Below are 20,960 nucleotides of genomic sequence, written 5' to 3'. Positions count from 1 at the left end.
ACACAAAGATAATCACACAGAGATACCAACATCACACATGCACAATGTGAATGTCTGAATGAATGCAAGTCTCTCATACCCACAGAATCTCACTAGCACAAACACACACTCTATGTTAGTTTCCTTTTGTTTTACTGATTTGTACCAACACAGCCTTAAAAGAACATGCACCCAACACATAGCTAGAAGGGATGCTTTCAATTTCTTTTATTTACTTTTTTAAATTAAGGTCCAGTCACAAGTACAATTACCCCAAACTTATCTGGGAAGAGATTGTTTTGTAACCCTACTCGGGATTGTCAACCGCCAGTAAGCCACAGTTCTTGTTTCTAAATACATTAGAAGCAAATATTACTATTGAATGCAAAAAATCAGAACCAATAATAATGCTACAGGTTGCATCTGTCACTAGAGAACTTGACCTTTTCTGTAACTAACTCTCAAGTTTCCCATTAGGTGGGAGAGGGAATCACGAACCTGGGCTGGATGAACATACAACGAATAAATTCAGTTGAGTCTAAACCAGGTTAGAGCAGACCCAGGTTCCCTGTGGTCCTCCCTCCCCAGATAACGAGGACATTTCCTCCCCAGTGCTGTTCAGACCTACCTGTATATACGCCATCTTCACTAGGTATCACATTAGTTCCCAGCACAGCCTGAGCATGGCGTCTCTCTCCCCTTTGCCCTCAACAACAACAAAAAGACGTGACTTGTTTGCTAGATGAGCACTGTTCATTCCTTCTCCCCCTTGCTGCTCACTGCCTCTCCATAATGATCAAGGATTCTTTCCCTGTATTTTTTTTAAGCACAGAGGTGTTGATTATTTTGTTTGTTTCTAATATTTCTTGTATGGTTTTCTGGGTTCCCAGGCTCTCTGTGCTGCGAGGGATGTGTTCTGTCAGCCTGTCACTTGCTGCATGATTGATTTCCCGCTTTTCCTTCTTCCCTATGGTAGGCTGGTGGTGAATTTCCCCCTCTTGGGCAGCAGCTGCAGCAGACTTTGCACTTCCAGAGATCTGGATTCCCCTCTCTCAGTGCATCTCTCCTTGGATTTGTTTTTCCAACTTAAAGCCTGAGGCTGAATCCGGGGGAAGTATCTCCTGCAAACAGCATCATCCATCTGTCTGCAACCAGATGGACAAGAGACTTTGAAACAGCAACATGTAGGAGGGTCCTTTTTGTCACAGAACAAGAAGCAAAACGTGTCTGAAACCTATTGGTGATAATTTTCCACCCGCAAACCAAAAACCTTGCTCTTATTTCAAATTATGTGTGACCAGGTTAGATATTTATATATTGAAAGGGAATGGTGTATTGAAGGAAACTCTTTCATGATGAGTGTCCAGAAGGACCTGCAATAAATCATAGCGAGGGTACCTACCACCATGTATAGAGAATGCTGTCAATGTGCAGTGCACAGGGTCATTTCATGTACACAAGGAAGCTGACATAAGTATGAGTAGAGGGCACTGCAATGTAATGTACATTTTGCCGTGTAAGATACTGAAAGAACTATCACCTTAATAACCATTTGATTTGCCAGCATGCACCTCTCACTTCTATTTTTATAATTAAAGCGGGCATTAATTACACCTTTTCCCTCTTACAAAGGGTTTAGAAGAAGTATTTCACTACAGCTGTTCCGCAATAGGTTGATTGCGTTTTTTAATTTGGGAAAAGTGGTATCGTTAATTGGTAGAGCTAATGAAAAGAATTCATTAATAAATGAAGAGGACTAGTCTGTAGATTGCATGTGTTTGCATTACGGGGCGGAGCGCAGGTTCCTTTGGAAGCGGAATGCAAGTGTCAAAGCTGCAATTGCAACAGGTCTTGTGCAGAAAAGCAGAACAGCGACATCCAGAGGACAAAGTGAAAAACTTCAGGGAATTGGAAAACATTTCCCAAGCTTACGAATCAACTGAGAGGACACAACTCTGTATCTGGATTAGACTGGCTTCATAACACACCCATATCACATGCTGGTAGAGTGCAGTGCACTACAGTGCTAGTAAAACCTTATCTAGTGCAATTAACTAACAGGTCTTAGTGGAAGTGAATGTAGCTAAATATGAGTTTTATATCATTTTCATAGGTGTACTATTTGACACCAGCAACCTGCATTATTATTGCTGTACCCCTTCAAAAAACAAGGATTGAATCAACAAGGACTAAACTGTAGAATTAATTGTAACAGAAACATCCAAACCATGCATTGTGACTGGATCTTTAAAAGAACTGGATAATTTTATGAACATTAGTTCACAAGATAGAATAAGGATAACAAAATCTTAAAGATCATATCATATAAGGAAGGAATTTTTAGCCTAACATTGCATATAATACCTTACTAGGATTTTTTTTTTTTTTTTTTTTTTACACTGTCTGATGAAGGCTATTGCTGGAGGCAGGATATCAGACTACATGGACTAATGATCTGATCTATTATGGCAAGTCTGATGTTCCTAAATAGACTATAACTAACTAGAAAGCAAGCCAGGAAAAACAAGGACATACGAGGTGCTCAACTAGACTTAAAACTAATTGGGATGGGAGTGGAGAAGGATAAGTCTTAACAGAGAACTCTCATTTAGTCATCAGTCTAGTCTATTGTAGTTACAATAATACTAATAATCCTATTGTCGTTTAGGTTGATTTAGTGTTTTCATTGTAATACCCCGGGGGTGGGGTGGGGGGGAGACACACCTGCGGTTGTTTAATATTTCAACTATTTCAAAATCATTTGACTGAAGTTTAGCATGCACACTTCTCATGATGTAAAGGATTTTTATTATATATGACATGACCAAAGAGTTTAGACAGCTTTACCCATTTAGCTCAGTGCTGTTTCCTCAATGGTCATATATAAACTACATAGTTTATCTAAAATGAAAACAATATCCAACAGCATGTCAGAAATCCTTTCCTCCTTCTCCATCAGGCAATTTCAGTGTTGTCAAAAATGAAACTGCATTTGAACTCTTACTTTGACCCCCATCAAGCATGACCCCCAACATCAGGGATCATACATTGGTTTCATCCTGCCCTACTGCTGAATTACTAATCAGAAGTTTGTAAAGGAAAAAGATCATGAGAAATCAAGTTTAATATTAGGGGTCTGATTCTCTGCTACCTTGCAGAGTTACACCATTCTGATCTGGCAGCATTTTACACTTTGAACTGGCTGTGACAGAGAAATGCCTTGCAGTTCTTCAAAAATTGTGCTAAATGGAGATGAGAAGAGACAAATGTGGAATAATCTATATTCTTAAAACTTTACTTTTGCCCGTGTTCATGACTTGGAAGGCAGCAAGCATGCTACCATACGCAAGAACTATATCAGAGCTCTTAGAGTTCTGCTCTCTGTGCCCATAGTGGTTGGAGGCTTTGCAGACAGTGCCTAAGGCTCTCATCCTGCTCCCACTGAAACCAAGGGCCAGACTTCTCTGTGCCTATCTGGGTCATTGTCTTGCAAAGAAAGGCACCTTACTGTTGCTCTCCAGCAACAAGGTGGGGTATTCTCTGCCAGATTTTGGGCTGCGCTTCTTGAGTGCTACCTTTGCACATCCCAAATTATGGCCTTGGCTTAGGGAAGCTCTCATTTAAGTCTCCTGCCTGTGGTTTCCCGTGAAGCTCTCCAGCCGAGCCCTGGTACACCCTTACAGGAATTTGCACTGGACCCTGAACAGATCCTTACTACTGGAACCCCAAAAACAGGCAGCAGGAATAAACAGTTATTGCCCGTGTACCAAGGAGGATGCATAACACACTGAAACAGGGGGTTACATATCCACGAGTAGTCCCATTTTACAGACCATAGATGATTATTTAGATATGGCAGATTTTGAGAGACAGTGTAACTAATGGGATGAGATCTGCCATATTAGATACAGGTGCCCTATTCCCAGCTAGTGTAATCTCTCAATCCTTACTCAATAAGAGTTGCGAAGGGACAAAATTATTGCCATCGGATGGTAGAAGTAGTGACTTTAAATTGTGGTCTCCTGGGTCTTAATCCAGTGCACCTTCCTCTGCACCAGAGGATGTTTTGAAGGGGAAAGAGGAGAAAGATGATAAAAACCATTTTGCTCAGGTCTTGTCCAGAATTTCAGCTGCATGGGGCAGGCTGAAGCGATACACTAGGGTGGCCTATGTGCGGATGGAACATTGAGCTGCCCGCACGCTTGCCGAGTACAACACGGATGGGAAATCGTAATTGTCAGCTGTTTAGAACTAGGCCCAATTGGAACGGGTTTTCATGGAGACCTCAAGTGGCAACTCCCTCACTCCAGGATTATCACCCTGCCCCATTTCAATCTCCTGCTGCAAACTATGGAAGAACTGGAGCTCTCCAAAGAAATTATTAAAATTTTAGGCAACAAATATATGAGTCACTATAGCTCCCTATATAATGAGAGAGAGTCCCTCAGGTGCAGCATTGCTATAGGAGACTTCAGCACTAAAGTTTATATTTAAGGACTTGTTTCTTCTCTCGCTGAAGTCAATGGCAACACCTTCACTGTCTACACTGGCAATGGGCCCTAGGTTTCTTTTAATAACTATTTCTTTTCCTCCCGAAGACAGCTCCTGTTTTAGGAGCACAATTCCCATAGTTTAAATGTAATCACTTCTCTCTCATTCTTGTTTTGGGCTGTGCTGGGCACACAGTTAAGTTGCGGTGCGTGGCATTTCTCAAATTTTTACTACTTGTTTAATAGAATTTTTTATTCTACAACTAACATATTTCTAAGTCTCAGCATTTAAAATGTCAGCCTTTACTCTGAATAGCTTCACTATTTTCATCTTGATTCACTGCCACCCTAATGGGGCTTACAATAAATGAATAGATGGGGTTTTTCCCATATCACAATACAGTAAAGAAAGGCTTACATCTTTAAAATAGAGTTTTCAGCTCATGAAACCATCAAGCAGTGAGTCACATTAAACCAGAACACGTGATATTATGTAAATGGCACATCACGTGTATTGGTGTCCTGCATTTTCATGGCATATTTTTAAAAGAATATAAGTATGGGACTGGGGAAAGAGAGAGAGAGACTTTTGTAGGTAAAAGATGAGACAGTCATATATTTTGTAAATCTGTGGGATTATTCCTCTTGCTCCTACTTAGGCAAAAGTCTTCTCAAGTGCTTTATATACTTATAAACTATAAACAGTTTGACCCCAAAAAGGGAGAGACTCCATGAAATCCATTAGGGACTTTGCTAGTGTTGTTTATTTTCTGTGGAAGGTGCCCAAATGCTATGATGATGAGCAGCAGTCGAAAACCCTGGGACATTTCCAGTTTTAAAAAATATGCACAAGTATTTGAACCCATATTTAGGAACTTTTCACAGTGGTGACTGACTACTTAAAAAGGTTCCTATATTAGGTTCTCTCATGATATGATAGAGGAATTGTACATATGTGTACAGTTATAGTCCAGAGAATAAATTGGTTCTAAACAGTAGATAAGTATTTATTGTCAACTTTAATTACAAGTCTGCATTTGGCTGGTACGCTGATTAAGCTCAGCTCCTACAGCATTCAGTATAAATAGCTCCATTTCACAGGATGATAACATAACCTTTAGACTCCCTGTGCTGCATGAAATGTGTCATACTGTATATTTTATAACATATACTCTGTACCTTCTCATGTACAGAATGTGCCTGTAATATATACAGACTTGAAAAATCCAGTATTTTTAACTTTTAAATAAACTACGTTAAGTTTTCTATTTTAAAAGTTACTTCCACACAATTGGCCATATTCTCGTCTCACTTGCATTGGCACAGACACAGATCAAGAGTACCTCCAGTTAAATCAGTGGTTCTATATGAATTCGATACTGATTTTCCATGGAGAATCAGGCCCATAGTAAGCCACGAGTGAATATCTCTGAATATGTGCTCGAGACAGAATTCGCATCACAATAAGGTAGCGAATACTGCCTCTAGTATAGCATATGTTAACTAGGCATATCTGAATCAGCAGTAGACGTGATTAAAACATAGTACAATATCTGGTATATTTTATGTACTATCAAACCCAAGCTAGAAAGCAATTTTTAGCCTGCTGCCATCAAAGCAGCACAAGTAAACTGCAAAAGGTGAGTGTCAAACTGAAGGTGGCAAAGAGGAGAATCAGCTGGCTACTTCGTTTGAATCTCGCCAAGGGGTATTGGCAGCATGCACGGACATAGCAATGGGCAGAGTAAGGGAGTAAAGTGTCTGTCCAAGATAAGATGGGAGGTCTTACTCTGCTTTTCCCCATGCTGAGCCCTTATCATAGTTCCCTTACTGCTGAGCCTGCTGAAATAATCTGCTAGCATTAGGTCTTAAAATAAGTCTCCTATCTCTAGCTATTTTTTAAACATGGCAAACCACTGGAGATGGTGCTTGCCCACTGCTCTTGGCAGCCCTTTAAAGGGCTTGATTCTGCCACGGTGACAGGTCTAGCTTCACTGCACCATAGCCTAACTTCTTATTTATATCCCCTGTTCCAGAGGTTTATTGAGTAACATGCTCTGCTGCTGGCAGGGTTTCACTCCACCATAGTTCTCCCTCAGCTGCTCACTTGGCCTTTATGTATCCAGGTGTTTGCAGCTTCTACTTCAAGTCAGTCCTAGGTATTTATATGCTGCCATTACCATATTATTATTTATATGCCTCCATTACCATAGTATCTGAGCACCTCCCAATCTTTAAAGTATTTATCTTCACAACATCCTGTGAGGTAGGAAATACTGTTATCCCCATTTTACAGATGGGGAACTGAGGCCCAGAGATACTATGGGTACGTCTATACAGGTTGCAGCAGAGAGATTCCCAGCCCAGGTCGACAGACAATGGGTGTGTCTAGATTGCAGCTTAGGCTGGAGCTCAGGCTCCGAAGCTTAGGGAGGGAGGTGGTGTCCCAAGCTCCAGCTAGAGCTGTAATTCCAAAGCACTGTTTAAACAGCTATTTTTAGTGCACTCGCGGAAGTCCAAGTATCGACCCGGGCTGGAGGCTCCCTGCTGCAGGCTGGCACAATCTAGGCAGACGTAATCTGTGTGACTTGCCCAAAGTCATCCAAGAAGCGTGGGAAGGTCAAGGAATTGAACCTGGGACTTCAAAGTACCAGACTAATGCCCCAACCACTAGGAATCCTTTCTCCCTAGTTCCCATCTATGAGAACTGCCACATAGCTGACAGAATTTCCATCAGCTCACTCCCTTTGGAGCAGGGAGAGGTTGCCCCCATATCCCTCAGAATGACCAGGGGATTCAGCCTCAAATCCTGAGGTTCTACAAGAAACAGAATCTAGGGTTCTTCAAGAAGCTAAGGCAGTCCATGCTTCTACTTAGCCCCTACAATACAGAATACTCTACACAGCCCATGCAAAACCTTGACCTCTCTGTACTGAAACTGTGAATTGAGGGGCCATGATCATTGTGATGGTGGCTTTTGTGATGCCTACTGGGGACTGAACTGAAGTCAGTAGATCTGAAGTGGATGGATTTGAACAGGTGGCCTAGAGGGCAAAGACAGGGTAGCCCAGTTCCACAAGTCACCTGGCCTTCTGTCTTGACAGTCTCTAAATTACTCCAATGACACCATCTATACCTGCGAATACACACACTTCCAGATCCGAGATCCATTTCACATGCTCCTTTGCTTATACCCTGAAGGTAATAGCCAGCTGTTCTTTATATTTCTTTTGTCCCTGTTGTTCTTCTCTGTAATTTTCCTCAGCATTATCCCTTTCTAGTTTAATATTATCTGCCCACCCATTTCTCTTTTTTTGCGTCCTTTGCATCCCTCATATCCTCCTTGCCTCTCTAAAACATAATAAAGAATTAGCCGCCAGACTGCCTGCTCTCCTCCTGTTCTTTTATTGTGCCCTCTAACGCACTATTCTGCTTTGCTTCAGAAACAGCCTCTGCTGCTTCCACATCTTCTGCAGTGCATCTGGATTATTATCAGGCCACCTGTCCGCTCCCTAATTGGCAGTATCAGTAAAAGCACATTTTTCTCTTTTCTTTAACTCTCCAGATGAAGGGCCTAAATTTGATCTAAAAACCTCAGATCCCCACTGCCTGTCATTTATAATGTACTTGCGTGCTCTGTAGAATCAGTTACGCTCTTCCCCTCATACACGCTTTCTATTCGGTCCTTAACATACGATCTGTCAAGAACTGTTCTTGAACGATGCTGAAGCAGAGTTTGAAAATGCAGCCAAAAGCACACAGCCTCTCCTAAACCATGTCCCTTTAGGAAGTATGTTCTGTATATTGTTTTACCAAGTGCATAAAACACAAATACTTGTGAAGGAACATGTCCCTAAGAGCTGGTCTTCACGAGAACCTTAGATTGTGTTAGAACTAGACTTTGCAGAGTCATGTTAACTAACATGATATTGACCATAATTTATCAACAGTCAATGTAGAGAGGGCACCGCAGATCAACTCCTCCCCCTCCCTCCCAGCGCCTCCCACCTGCTAGATATCAGCTGTTCCGCAGTGTGCGGGAGGTGCTGGGAGGGAAGGGGAGGAGCAGGGATGGGGCTCGCTCAGGGGAGGGGGTGGAACTGGGAGAGAAAAGGCAGCAAAGGGGCAGGGTAGAGTGGAGGTAGGAAAAGGTGGGGGTTTGGGGGCAGGGGTGGAGTGGGGGCAAGGCGTGGGACTGAGCAAATTTGGAGAAATTTGGCAGCCAGAGCCTGTGCAAATACATGAATGAAAACTAGGTTCCTTTTAGAGCATACCAGCAAGCTACATGGGGCAGTTAGAACGCAGCACATTAGAGTGCTTCATAGATCACACCCCTCCGATGTCCTTTGCTGCACCATGTAGACAAGCCCAAGGAACAGAATCCAGATCTCCTGACTCTCAGGCTACCACTTTAGCCATAAAACTGACTATCCTCTTCAGAATCTTTTGTCACAGTTTCCACCATAAGTGCAGGGAAGGATAGTCCAGAGCTAGGGCCTAGGATGGTGGGAGACCTGGTTCAATTCCCTGTTGTGCCACAGACTTCTTGCGTGACCTTCCGCAACTCACTCAGCCTCTCTGTGCCTCAGTTCCTCATCTGTAAAATGGGGATAATATTTCCCTACCACACAGGGCATCATGAGGATAATACATTAGAGATTGTGAAGTGCTTTGAGATTTACAGATGAAAGCACTATAAAAGAGATTAATGAGGGTAGGTATTATTCATCTAAGAGAGAACAGACCTGTCCCCATTTAGTTCACTCAAGATCATCCATTTAAAGTCTTGTGGATAAACAGTAAAGTAACTATGAAGAATTTTTGGTTATATATTATAGACTTACTGCTGACTCATCTTAGCAGAACATTTCTCTCCCCTAAAATACGTGAAAAGTATTTCTTGCAACAAGAAACTCATTCTGTTTAATTCACATTCATTCCTATTTAATAAGTCATTCAATAATTCTTTTCTGATTCATAAGAACATATAAAATCATTATTATTAAAACAGACTCAAAAAAGAGGAACAGAATAGAGAATTAATTAGCTCAAACAGACTTTCTCGACTCCAATAGTGATCTAAAAATACTGGTTAGCATAAAATGGCAGGGCCTCATATGGGACAATCACTTTATTATATGGAAAATCATGTAAAATGTTTAAGTATAAATTATTTTTAAACCAACCCAGCAAAGCCTTTATAATTGGACCCCTGGACTGCACAGCTATGAAACAGGGGAATTTGTCAAAAGATATTTTAAGCTGCAGAATATTAAAAAGAAATTTTAATGAGAAAAAAATCATTAAATGATTGCCAAAAACAGAAGATTTAACTCACGTTGCTCCAGAGCTTTACAAATTCACCAGCTTCTGGGCATTTAATAGGATTAATCAGTTGTCAGCGTCAAATCATTCTCATATTGGAGATGCACACAAGTTTACTTTAAAAATAAACAGATGGTAAGAAGCAAGAGTCATTTATAATCAAAGATTTTTATCATCATCTCATGTCTTCCTAGCAGACTCTGTTACTAGTGTCTCACTATTGTCCTACCAAGCAGATGTGCAAAATAATATAAAACACAAACGCTACATTTTAAAGACATAACTATTATATAATATTGTACTCCAGTACATCTATGACATAAATTGTTACTGAATATTTCTTGTACTCTGTTTTTTTGAAGGACTGCAATTCTGTCAAGTATGAATTACAGATACACTGAGTATACTCTTTTCTTTTTCACCCTGCCTTGTCTTATATGGGCCTGATGTCAAACAAATATTTGAGACCACATCCTGCAGTTCTCATTCAATCCTTACTTAGGCAAATGTCACTAAGTCCAACAGGTGAGGAGGCTGTGAAGCCAACACAACAAACAGAGTTAAAGGAAATTGGCCAATTTCTTTTGGAGTACAAACTTCAGTTCATGATGCTTATGGAACTTAACTGGAGATGGACCCAAACCGAACTCTCGCATCTTAACATCTGAACTTTTGGAAAGTTCAGATTTCAGTTGACACATTGTAGCCAACCCCCATTTTCATCATAGGCTCACCAAAATCCCACATCCAAATGCCTCCAAACTTTGGATCCGGCATGGAACTTTGCAGTTGAAGCTCATCTCAACTTCTAACCGAAGGAACTTTTATTCTTAGATTTTTGAGCCAGGAGGGATCATTAGATCATCTAGTTGGAGGCCACAGAATTTTACCCAAGTACCCCTATATTGAGCCCAATGACTGGTGTTTGACTAAATCATGTCCCAGAAAGGCAGTCTTTATTTGAAAACATTTTATAAAAATCCCCTGAGCAGCTCTCAAAGCTTCTCCTTAGTGAAGGTTGAATCTCGTCCTCCAAGTCCTCCCATACTCCCAACCAAACTCTATAGTCCTCCTTCCAATATCCCAATCAGTGAGAAATGGGCAACTACACACATACCACACAGGGCGGGGAGAGGGGGGAAAAAAAAAAAAAAAGACAGTTAATATTAGTAAAGACCCTTCCCTGGACCTTAGCTGGGAGGGTCCATCCAACAACCTTGCTAACAAATCGCTGGTTCAAATGAACTGCCTGAAGTGAATGCCCGATTAGATGAAGTAGAATGAAATAGAATTCCCACCCACTTCACAACCGGGAGAAATCCATTTAATGCATCCAGGGTACAATCATGTGTCCAAGCCTTTAGAATGCACCAGAATCCACGAAAAGGTTATCAAGATATTTTGGAGGAAGAAACCTATCCTCATAGCAACCCCTCTTCACAAAGGCTTTATTCCCACTTCCGCCTCTGCAAATTTACACAAATCACTGGAAAAAGAAAATGCACAACATAGGAGCCCCTGAAAATACACATACAGGCCACTCTTAAGCAACAAACACATTCCCATACTGCATATAACTCAACTTATCTTTCATGCTACTTTATGTCCAGTCTTCAGGCTTTGATTCAAGCAACACATTATCCATCTGACATACACTTTCTGCTCCTCTACCCATAAACCTCGGAAGAAGCATTCCACTCTCTGATCTCTGTTTGTGCTGTAACCCTAATAACCCCTTGAGTTTGAGGAGGCTGGGACCAGAGGTGGGAGGGAGCATGAGAAAGTGAGGGGCAGCAGTGTTCATTGCTAATGATAAACACATACTCAAATAGAATATTGTCTAAACCCTTCACAAGCAGACACAAACTAGGGTTAAACACTGTGTTCACAGTGTTCTCTTTGACTTCAGTAAGAGCCCTGCACTTGTAACAAGGACCCTGTCTCTAGAAATATCACTTCATTACCCTTTGAAAGGCAGCCATTTCTTAGGTGGATGGTGATTAAGGAGACAAAACAGCAGCTAAGGACAGGACCAGAAGAATGTTTTATCCAGTTGAAACTGTAGAAGAAGTTTCAGATAAGCAGAATACAGAACCCAAACATGATCTATTTTTCTATGAAAGTTAGAGACTCAAAATATTTCAGTCTTGAAAATTTAGACTACTCAAAAAATAGTAAAGTCTATATCGAGGGTAATGCCAATCCCAGTTATATGGATGTAAATCCAGGACAATTTCATGGACATCAGTTGAGTTATTCCAGATATATACCAGTTTAACTAGATCAGGATCTAGTGCCTTCTGTTTTTATGTTATTTCCTTCCTTAGTGCCCCCACCCCTTTCCTTCATTCTTATTTTAATGCATCCACTTGTTTCCATTGTGGTTCATGTAGCAGCAAATTCTGTGCCGGCTTTGGATCATCACACGTGAGGGTATGTCTACACTGCAGTCTCAGGTGTGATTGTTACAGGCCGGCACACATCCGCTAACTTTACCCATGCCATCACAGCTGATCATAGCACTGGAGCTGCAGCAGCATGGGCTCCCAATGCAAGTACGTGCCCAGGGTCCCCCGCATTCAGCCTGCGCTGAAGCCCATCCCGCGGCACCTACACTGCTAGTGTAGCCACGATAGCACAGACAAAGCTCGCATGAGTATGTCTATCACACCTCAGAGTGCAGTGTAGTCATACCCCGTGACAATAAATAATACATACTTCAATTCTTAATTAGAGTTGCTTGACAATAAGGCTATATTGCACTGCAACAATATAGGCAACTCTTTCTCATGGCAATGTAGGAGCATTGAAAATTGTTGGTCTATGTGCATTATGTATTGGAAACTATAAGCGTGCGGACTCACCCCTGCGGCGCCTCCTGCTGGTAGTCGTCGGGAATTAGCTCGTCCAGCCACCGGAGCGCCCTCTGCAGGCCGGTGATCCGCCTTACTGCGAGCCCCCATGTTCCTCCCAGGAGCCGGTGCCCCTTTCTCTGGGGTGCTGCCCCCCTGGCAGTACCCCCACACTCTCAGGTTCGGGGTTTCCCCACCCAGGGAACCCCCACCCTCTAACCCCACCTCAGTCTGGGCTACTGCCAGACCCCATCTAGCCCCACTCTCTGGGGCAGACTGCAGTATATAAGCCACTCATCACAGGGAAGCGGGTTCAGGACCTGCTGCCTCTGCATACCCATGGGCTGCCCCTCTGCAACCCTGCACCTATTCAGCCTGTAGTCAGGCCAGCATCCTGGGGCTTTCCAGGCCAGAGCTCCCAGCCCCTCTGGCCCTTCCCCAACCCTGCTCTAATCTAGGTATCCTGCCCTGCAGCCAGGCCCTTCTCCCTCTACAGGCAGAGGGAAACTGTCTGGACTCTTGGCTCACAGCCTCTTATAGGAGCCAGCTGGGCCTAACTGGGGCATGGCCTCAGCTGAGCCTACCTTCCCCTGTCAACCCAGGCTTCTTGCCCCAGCCACAGCCCTCTCCAGGCTGTTTTAAGCCCCGAAGGGCAGGAGCGGGTGCCTACCCCGCTACAGAAACATTAACAAGGGTCTCATTGCGAAATTTCAAACCATCTGGTAGACAGGTGATTGTTAGAGCTGCACATAATCTTTGTATTTGAGGCGACTGAGCACTGCGGCTGACACGACACCGCTCTGAGATCCCACGGAGTTCCTCAGAGCGCTCTCTCACAAAGGAGCACTTCAGAGGAACGTTTCAGTGCACAGCAGCTACGTTATTTTTCAACAGCCTCTTCACTCCTTGCATAGCCTACATGCTCTTATACTGAAATATCAACATTCACAGAGGAGGTCTATGAATGTTTGGCCTCCTGTATATCACAGGCCATTACACTTCACCCAGTCAGCCTGACACTGAGCCCAGTGACTTGTGTTTGGCTAAGAAAGGCATCCGGTTTTGCCCTTCCAGAAAGGCATCCGGTTTTGCTCTGAAGACATCAAGAAATGGAGAATCCATCACTTCCCTTCGTAGTTTATTCCAATGGTTATCCACCCTCATGATTATAAATTTGTGCCCTATTTCTAATTTGAGTTTGTCTGGCTTCCAAGGGAATATCTACAAAATACAATAGCTAATGCCACAAAGAAGCGGCACTTCCCCAGTATTTAGGATGGGACTCAGCAGACCAATAAGTATTTTCTCCAGATGTGCCTAAAGCACCATAACTTTATATGTTACTGCTCTCCCAGGGGTGTATCATAACACATTTCCCACTTCGGAAACAACCAGCACTGGCCAATTCAGTCAGTAGTTTGAGATGCTTCTGGATTCCTTGCCGACACTAACCTTTCACATAGCATTACTCAAGGAAGCTGCTTTCTACCCTCTATGGTTGGCTAGGAGACTCCATCCCAAGATGATGGGCAATGACCCGGCTTATTATACACACCTTCAACACCTCCCATCTGGACTACAGCAATATGAAATACTTGGGCATGAAGCCATCAGCTCTTCGGAAACTCCAACTCATACAGAATGCTGCAGTGCATCATCTCAGCAGCACGGGCAACCATGAGCACATCACCCCTGACCTCCACTTTCCACATGAGAACAGTCACATTTTAAGGTCTTGCTCTTGCTCTTAAAGGCACTCAATGGCCTGGGTGCAGCATATCCAGAAGATCACATAAGGTTGCAAGATGGAGACCATGACTGACAACTCCTCTCCTCTAGCACAATAGCACTTTTACCATAAGGATGAAGTTTGTCTGTGCAGAAGATAGTTTTCTCAGGGGTCAGTTTGAGACTGTGGAATGAACTCCCACAGGGACTACGCACCACCACAAACCTCACCATCTTCTGCTCCAGGTGCAAGGTGCACTTCTTTGACTCTAACACACAGAAAATGGTGTGTAACTTTAAAAAAAAAATCCCCCCTCCCTCCAAATACACATACACACACACACACACACACAGAGTTGTACCCTTGGGGAAAGGATGAGAGAAAGAACACACCTCACCTGACAGATGAGTCACATTGCTTAATGCACTACTGAAAGGAGCTTAGATGCTACGCTGATGAAGGAGATATAAGAACCTATATAAAATAGGGAATAGGACCGTTCTCAAGGTTTTTAAATGGCTATATTATAGCTATCTTCTGAAAGCTTTTTACATTTCTGCTCCCTCCATAGTTAGCAGCTATGGAGCTGATCCTGGACCCTTTGAAATATATGGAAAACCTTCCGTTAACTTTAGTCGGAGCAAGGTTTTGCTCTAAGAGCTTACAGCCTAAGAAGTTGCTCACATAAGTCACTGGGTTTTGTTACTGCTCTGATTGGCTCAGCCTAACTTGCAGTCAGGAAGAGGGCTTGCAGAATATGTCTAGCCAGCTTTTTAGAGCAAGTCTCCCAGACCAGGTTAACAGACTTGGGGCAGTGGGGCTTGCCCTAGTGCTCCCAGAATAGCTGTACAGACAGTGCTTTGAAGTGGGGCTCAGGATCTGAAGCCTAAGGACCTCCAGCCCGACCCCTGTTTCAAAGCACTGTCTATAAAGCTGTTTTTAGAGCACTAGCATGAGCCCTGCTACCCAAAGTCTGCTGACCCAGGCTGGAAGACTTGCTCCCACTTTGGCCAAAATGCTGAGTAGACATACCCTCAGGGGCCGGTAGCATTGTAAGAGTAGGAGGAGGGACTCAGAAAGCATTAATCCTTGTCCTTGGGGATGTGCACAGGTTTTGCCCAAGGCCTCTTTCATTCCAAACCCACTGCCCCCCAACCCCCCCCAAAGAACCATAGGCTGCTGTCAGATTTATTTGCAAGTATGTTTCCCAGACCTGAAGAAGAGCTGTGTATAAGATTGAAAGCTTGTCTCTCTCACCCGCAGAAGCTGGGCCAATAAAAGAGATTACCTCACACACCTTGTCTCTAAGTTTTATTGACAGGCTGCAGGATTTAAATTTAAACTTCTCTTCTCCAATTCACGTAAACTAATTGTGTGCACGAGTGATCCCTGAAGCAAAGGGCATGGTCAGATCCTGGTCTGCTTTCTTTAGCTGCCTCTATGCCAGGACACTAGTGAGAGATTGGGCAGCTCCATGCCACTGCTCTATCAGGCAGTATCCTGCCCCATATAAAAAAAATACCATTTACAGCGCTGATACTGGAGCGTGCTAGCTTAAGATGTGCTTACTGCCACCATTTGAGTGAATGTAACTCAAATACAAACACAGGCACCATACTCAATGTGTGTTTTTGCAGTATTCCCCCCTCCAACTCCACCTATTAAATGGAAAAAGGGGAAATACAACTTAATGTAGCAATCCTTCCTCTTCCCTACTACAGAATGAGAAGGAATCACTAGAAATACCAGTTGCCTACCCATTGAAATAGAAATTCTAACACCCCCCCCACACAGAATTTCATGAATGAGCATGGTCTAATGGTTAAAGCACAAGCCTGGGAGTCAGCAGATCTGTGTTCCAGTACGATTCCTGCGACACCTCAGGAAACTCCTGGATTAAATCTATAAAACAGTTGTCATTAAATTTACTTCAGAGATGCTTACTTTGTTTTGCATCTTCCATACGGTTTGGATCACAAAATGTTTTAAAGAATTAAACAGTAGTAATAATACTTTGCTTTCGAATAGTGTCTTCCACCTGAGGATTTCAACATGCTCCACAAGCGTTAATTCCAGATTTGTATCTATAATAATGTTTTGCACTTCAGTAGCACCTTTCATCCAAGGCTCTCAAAGTTCTTCATGGATACTAATTCAGCCTAATTACAATCTTCAGTAGAAGTATTATACCTATTATGCAGAAAGGGAAACTGAGGCACAGAAATCCCTACCTAAAGTCAGTTACTTGTAGAACTGGGAATATAAGCCAGAAACTCTGACTCTCACTCCCCACTTTTAGCCTATCAGTTATATCACGTCCATCACCACGGTATCAGAGTTATATTATTCTTTGCATTGTGGTAGCACTGAAGAGCCCCAGTCATGGACCACGGCCCCATCGTGCTGGGTGTTGTATAAACACAGAATGAAATAGTCCCCAAAACAAAGCGCACACAGTTTATGTGCCTATGAACCACCATACAGTACTGTAGTACAAGAAATATGAATGAAGTAACAGATTTAGGCGATCAACTTCTATGACAGCATACCAGAGTGAAAAAATCATTTTAAAAATTAGGAAGAATGGATTGAGAGGTGCATCCTCCTAAATTCTGATATTCTGAGAGTCTTAGATTCATCTATTATTCAGAACATTTCAATAGCTTTTGTAAAGCAGAGATGGCCAAGCAGCTAAAATAGTTTCTGTGAAAGTATTTACAGTCTGGGTAGGAAGATTACTTTAAGAAACATTCATGATTCATAATCCGTATGACTAGTCTGAGCTTCCTCTTTTCAAATCTAGAGAGAGGAACGAGCCTCCAAGAGGAGATAAGATGTTCAAAATAATGCACTTTAATCTGTACTCAGCAAACCCACTCTATAGTATATCCCTGCACCACTGTCTCTTTTTTTAATAGGAATCCATCCACCATTAAACAGGAAGGAGAGCCTGGAGCAATCACTGTCTCTACGATACAACCGCATTTGCTCCAACCCCTCAGACAGAGACAAACACCTACAAGACCTCTATCAAGCATTCTTACAACTACAATACCCACCTGCTGAAGTGAAGAAACAGATTGACAGAGCCAGAAGAGTACCCAGACGTCACCTACTACAGGACAGGCCCAACAAAGAAAATAACAGAACGGCACTAGCCATCACCTTCAGCCCCCAACTAAAACCTCTCCAACGCATCATCAAGGATCTACAACCTATCCTGAAGGACGACCCATCACTCTCACAGATCTTGGGAGACAGGCCAGTCTTGCTTACAGACAGTCCCCCAACCTGAAGCAAATACTCACCAGCAACCACACAACAGAACGATTAACCCAGGAACCTATCCTTCCAACAAAGCCCATTGCCAACTGTGTCCACATATCTATTCAGGGGACACCATCATAGGGCCTAATCCCATCAGCCACACTATGAGAGGCTCGTTCACCTGAACATCTACCAATGTGATATATGCCATCAGGTGCCAGCAATGCCCCTCTGCCATGTACATTGGCCAAACCGGACAGTCTCTACGTAAAAGAATAAATGGACACAAATCAGACGTCAAGAATTATAACATTCAAAAACCAGTCGGAGAACACTTCAATCTCTCTGGTCACTCGATTACAGACCTAAAAGTGGCAATTCTTCAACAAAAAAAAAAAAACTTCAAAAATAGACTCCAACGAGAGACTGCTGAATTGGAATTAATTTGCAAACTGGATACAATTAACTTAGGCTTCAATAGAGACTGGGAGTGGATGGGTCATTACACAAAGTAAAACTATTTCTCCATGTTTATTCCCCCCCCCCCGCCACTGTTCCTCAGACGTTCTTGTCAATTGCTGGAAATGGCCCACCTTGATTATCACTACAAAAGGTTCCCCCCCACCTCCCTCCCCATCTCCTGCTGGTAATAGCTCATCTTAAGTGATCACTCTGGTTACAGTGTGTATGGTAACACCCATTGTTTCATGTTCTCTATGTATATAAATCTCTCCACTGTATTTTCCACTGAATGCATCCGATGAAGTGAGCTGTAGCTCACGAAAGCTTATGCTCAAATAAATTGGTTAGTCTATAAGGTGCCACAAGTACTCCTTTTCTTTTTGAGAATACAGACTAACACGGCTGCTATTCTGAAACCAGAAATAGAGGAGTGATTCATTTCCTCTATAGCTGCTGTTCCAGCGCTTACTTATAGAGGAAGTGGAATGTCTATATTGGTCATGCCAACAAGAATTAAACAACTCAACATTTTAAATGTGCACAAGCCTAATGGAAATGCACAGTTCTTTATTTGTAGAGCTCACTACATTTAAAAGGTGAATACACTGTACTATTGTACTGAATAGCATGCACCAGTCAAAATCCAAGAATGAATAATACTTCTCGTTTTCCAAACACTCCATCCAAAGACAGGTTAAAACATTTCAGAGAATTTTAATTCTGCATGAAACAAGATTGGCAAGAATAAGAGCCACAGGCTGCCCTCCCCTTACGCCCCCCGGCCCAATAAACTTTGTTTACCAACAGGATCTAGATACAACCAAACTTTCTTTGCCCAGTATTTATCATCTTTTCCACTGCTTGAAACTAAAGAGCAAGCATGTTAAGAAATGGTTTAATCAGCTGTCTACCTTATTTTTCCTCTTCTTTTACTCTAACTGTAGCCTTCACTAAGTATCCATATAACCTTAGCAAGCTTGCCCATATCTTCCCACCTCCTAATCTCCCTATTAGTTACTCCCCTGGTTGCATTATGCCTGAAGTTATTTATAAGTTCCTTCAGCCAGTGATCAGGGCTTTTCATATTGATTGCGATGCATCTACCACACTTGTGGGCACCATTAAAATACAGGCTGAAGCCCACTGTGACAAAGCCAAGTTAAAAAAGGAACTGATCCTTTTTGTAGAAGTGTTTTGTTTGGTTTTAAAGAGAAACTATAGGAGTCAAGAAATACATATTCAATTTCCAGGTCTGCAACAGTCCTCTTGTGAGACAGTGCAAATCGCTTACCTTCCTGAAGCTGTTTCCCCACCTGTTAAAGGGGAAATGATACTACTTCCCTACTTTAGGGGTTGGGTACAAAGAAGCTTAAAGGCATCAATGTTTGTACTGAACTTTTGACAGTCTCAGACAAAGCACAAAGTGTTATGTGGATATCAATAGGTCCTGCAATTTACGTGCGGAGCTAAAAAAAAAAAAATTATGTTCTATTGATAAGTTTCAATGGAAGATTGTTGGTTTAATATAATGTTTGGGACACATAACCAAAATAAGACATGCTAGGCCCAAAAATGCTTAGACACTTCCACACATGGGCATAGGTACTGCATAGGTTAAACACTAACCATATCTACTAGAAACATGGATATGGAAACCCCATTCACAAACAGATCCAAAGAGAGATTCAACTCCTCATATCCTGGGGTATTAAATTATGTACCCATTATAACAGGAGTCACCAAAAGCCTTCAAATGGGTGGAGAGCTGTACACTAGATGATTACTGAGTACTGCAGTGAATACATAGCATGAACACTAACTATTCCCTCACCTATATTTTGAAGATCTATATATCTTGATTATTTTCATGATCTGAATGGAAACAGAGCTATTCATCTCTCACCTGTTAACTACACAAAGTTCACGTCCTCCTTTGTGAAATTTCAGCCCCATTGTGTACCTGTCAAGTTTTCCCACATGTTTAATAAGGAAGGTACAAAGGAACTAACCTAAAAGAGCAAACTGCAAACATTCTGCTGTTTGAGTGGTTCTGAATGCATAAGAAAGTGCTTTTTCCTTCAGGCACCTGTAACTTGCATTACCAGTACTTAATCAGTAAGTCCCTGCCGAACTTGTCTGCATTACAAGGTTGATATTTTCACATGGATGAAAAAATTTTAAAACAAATGTCTTCTATGGGTTGGACACAAACAGATTTTTCTTTAGTACCAAGCCTGAGTGTCATTAGTCCATCTAATTTTTTCATTAATGAAAATGTATTATGAAAGGAAAATTGCATGCTCTATTAATGTTTTCTGCTCAAGAGAAACGCAGGACTGGAACAGGAAGTGGTTGGAGTACTGCAGGGCAGAGATAAGCTTTACGCACTGACCAACGTAATCACCTCAAAACGTTAATTAAAAAGAAAACAAATCCAAATACTCCCCAAACTTTGATCAGTGAATGTGCAATAATGGCACAAGAAAACATCTCTGCTAGTGAGCTTCCAGTCAGTTCAGTCAACCGAGTAATCCACTTGGCCGAACATTCCTCAGTGCTTTATAAAATGGGTTCTTGGACTACTTGATTTTTTCCCTACAAAAATCTTTTATTTGTGGGGAAGGGAAGGGAAAAATACTTAAGATAATTCATCTGAAGTTTAACTTGTATTTTAACATATTAAAGGTTCAGATCTTGTTGATCCCATTTTCTAATAGAGTACATTGGCATGAGCAACAACAATATGGTTTTAGCATCCTACGTAAGATGAATGAGGGAGGATATCCTCCGATTCACCCATCCACAACTCCCACTAGCTTCAGTGGAAGTTGTCCACGTGAAACAATGACAAAATAA

General features: G+C 42.2%; 1 protein-coding gene across 5 annotated transcripts in view; it reads right to left on the bottom strand.

Moving 5' to 3' along the window:
• SYT17 (synaptotagmin 17) overlaps positions 1–20,960 on the bottom strand; it is a 111,745-nt gene that overhangs the window by 76,917 nt on the left and 13,868 nt on the right. For 2 of the 5 annotated variants that reach the window (XM_043524535.1, XM_037910986.2), the window contains exon 1: positions 608–1,231. The exons of 2 other annotated variants lie outside the window; for them this stretch is intronic. Coding sequence is in view for 1 of the 3 variants with exons in the window: in XM_007064376.3 (XP_007064438.1) it covers positions 608–622 (15 nt within the window). In the remaining 2 variants the exon portion in view is untranslated. Of the gene's footprint in view, positions 1–607; positions 1,233–20,960 lie in introns of those variants that run through there. One more of the 5 variants, XM_007064376.3, reaches the window with a different exon arrangement.

Source organism: Chelonia mydas, chromosome 10, assembly GCF_015237465.2.
Source record: "Chelonia mydas isolate rCheMyd1 chromosome 10, rCheMyd1.pri.v2, whole genome shotgun sequence".
NCBI classification, from domain to species: Eukaryota; Metazoa; Chordata; order Testudines; family Cheloniidae; genus Chelonia; species Chelonia mydas.
Note: the sequence above shows the minus strand (reverse complement) of the source record. Positions and strands in the feature narration are given on the sequence as shown.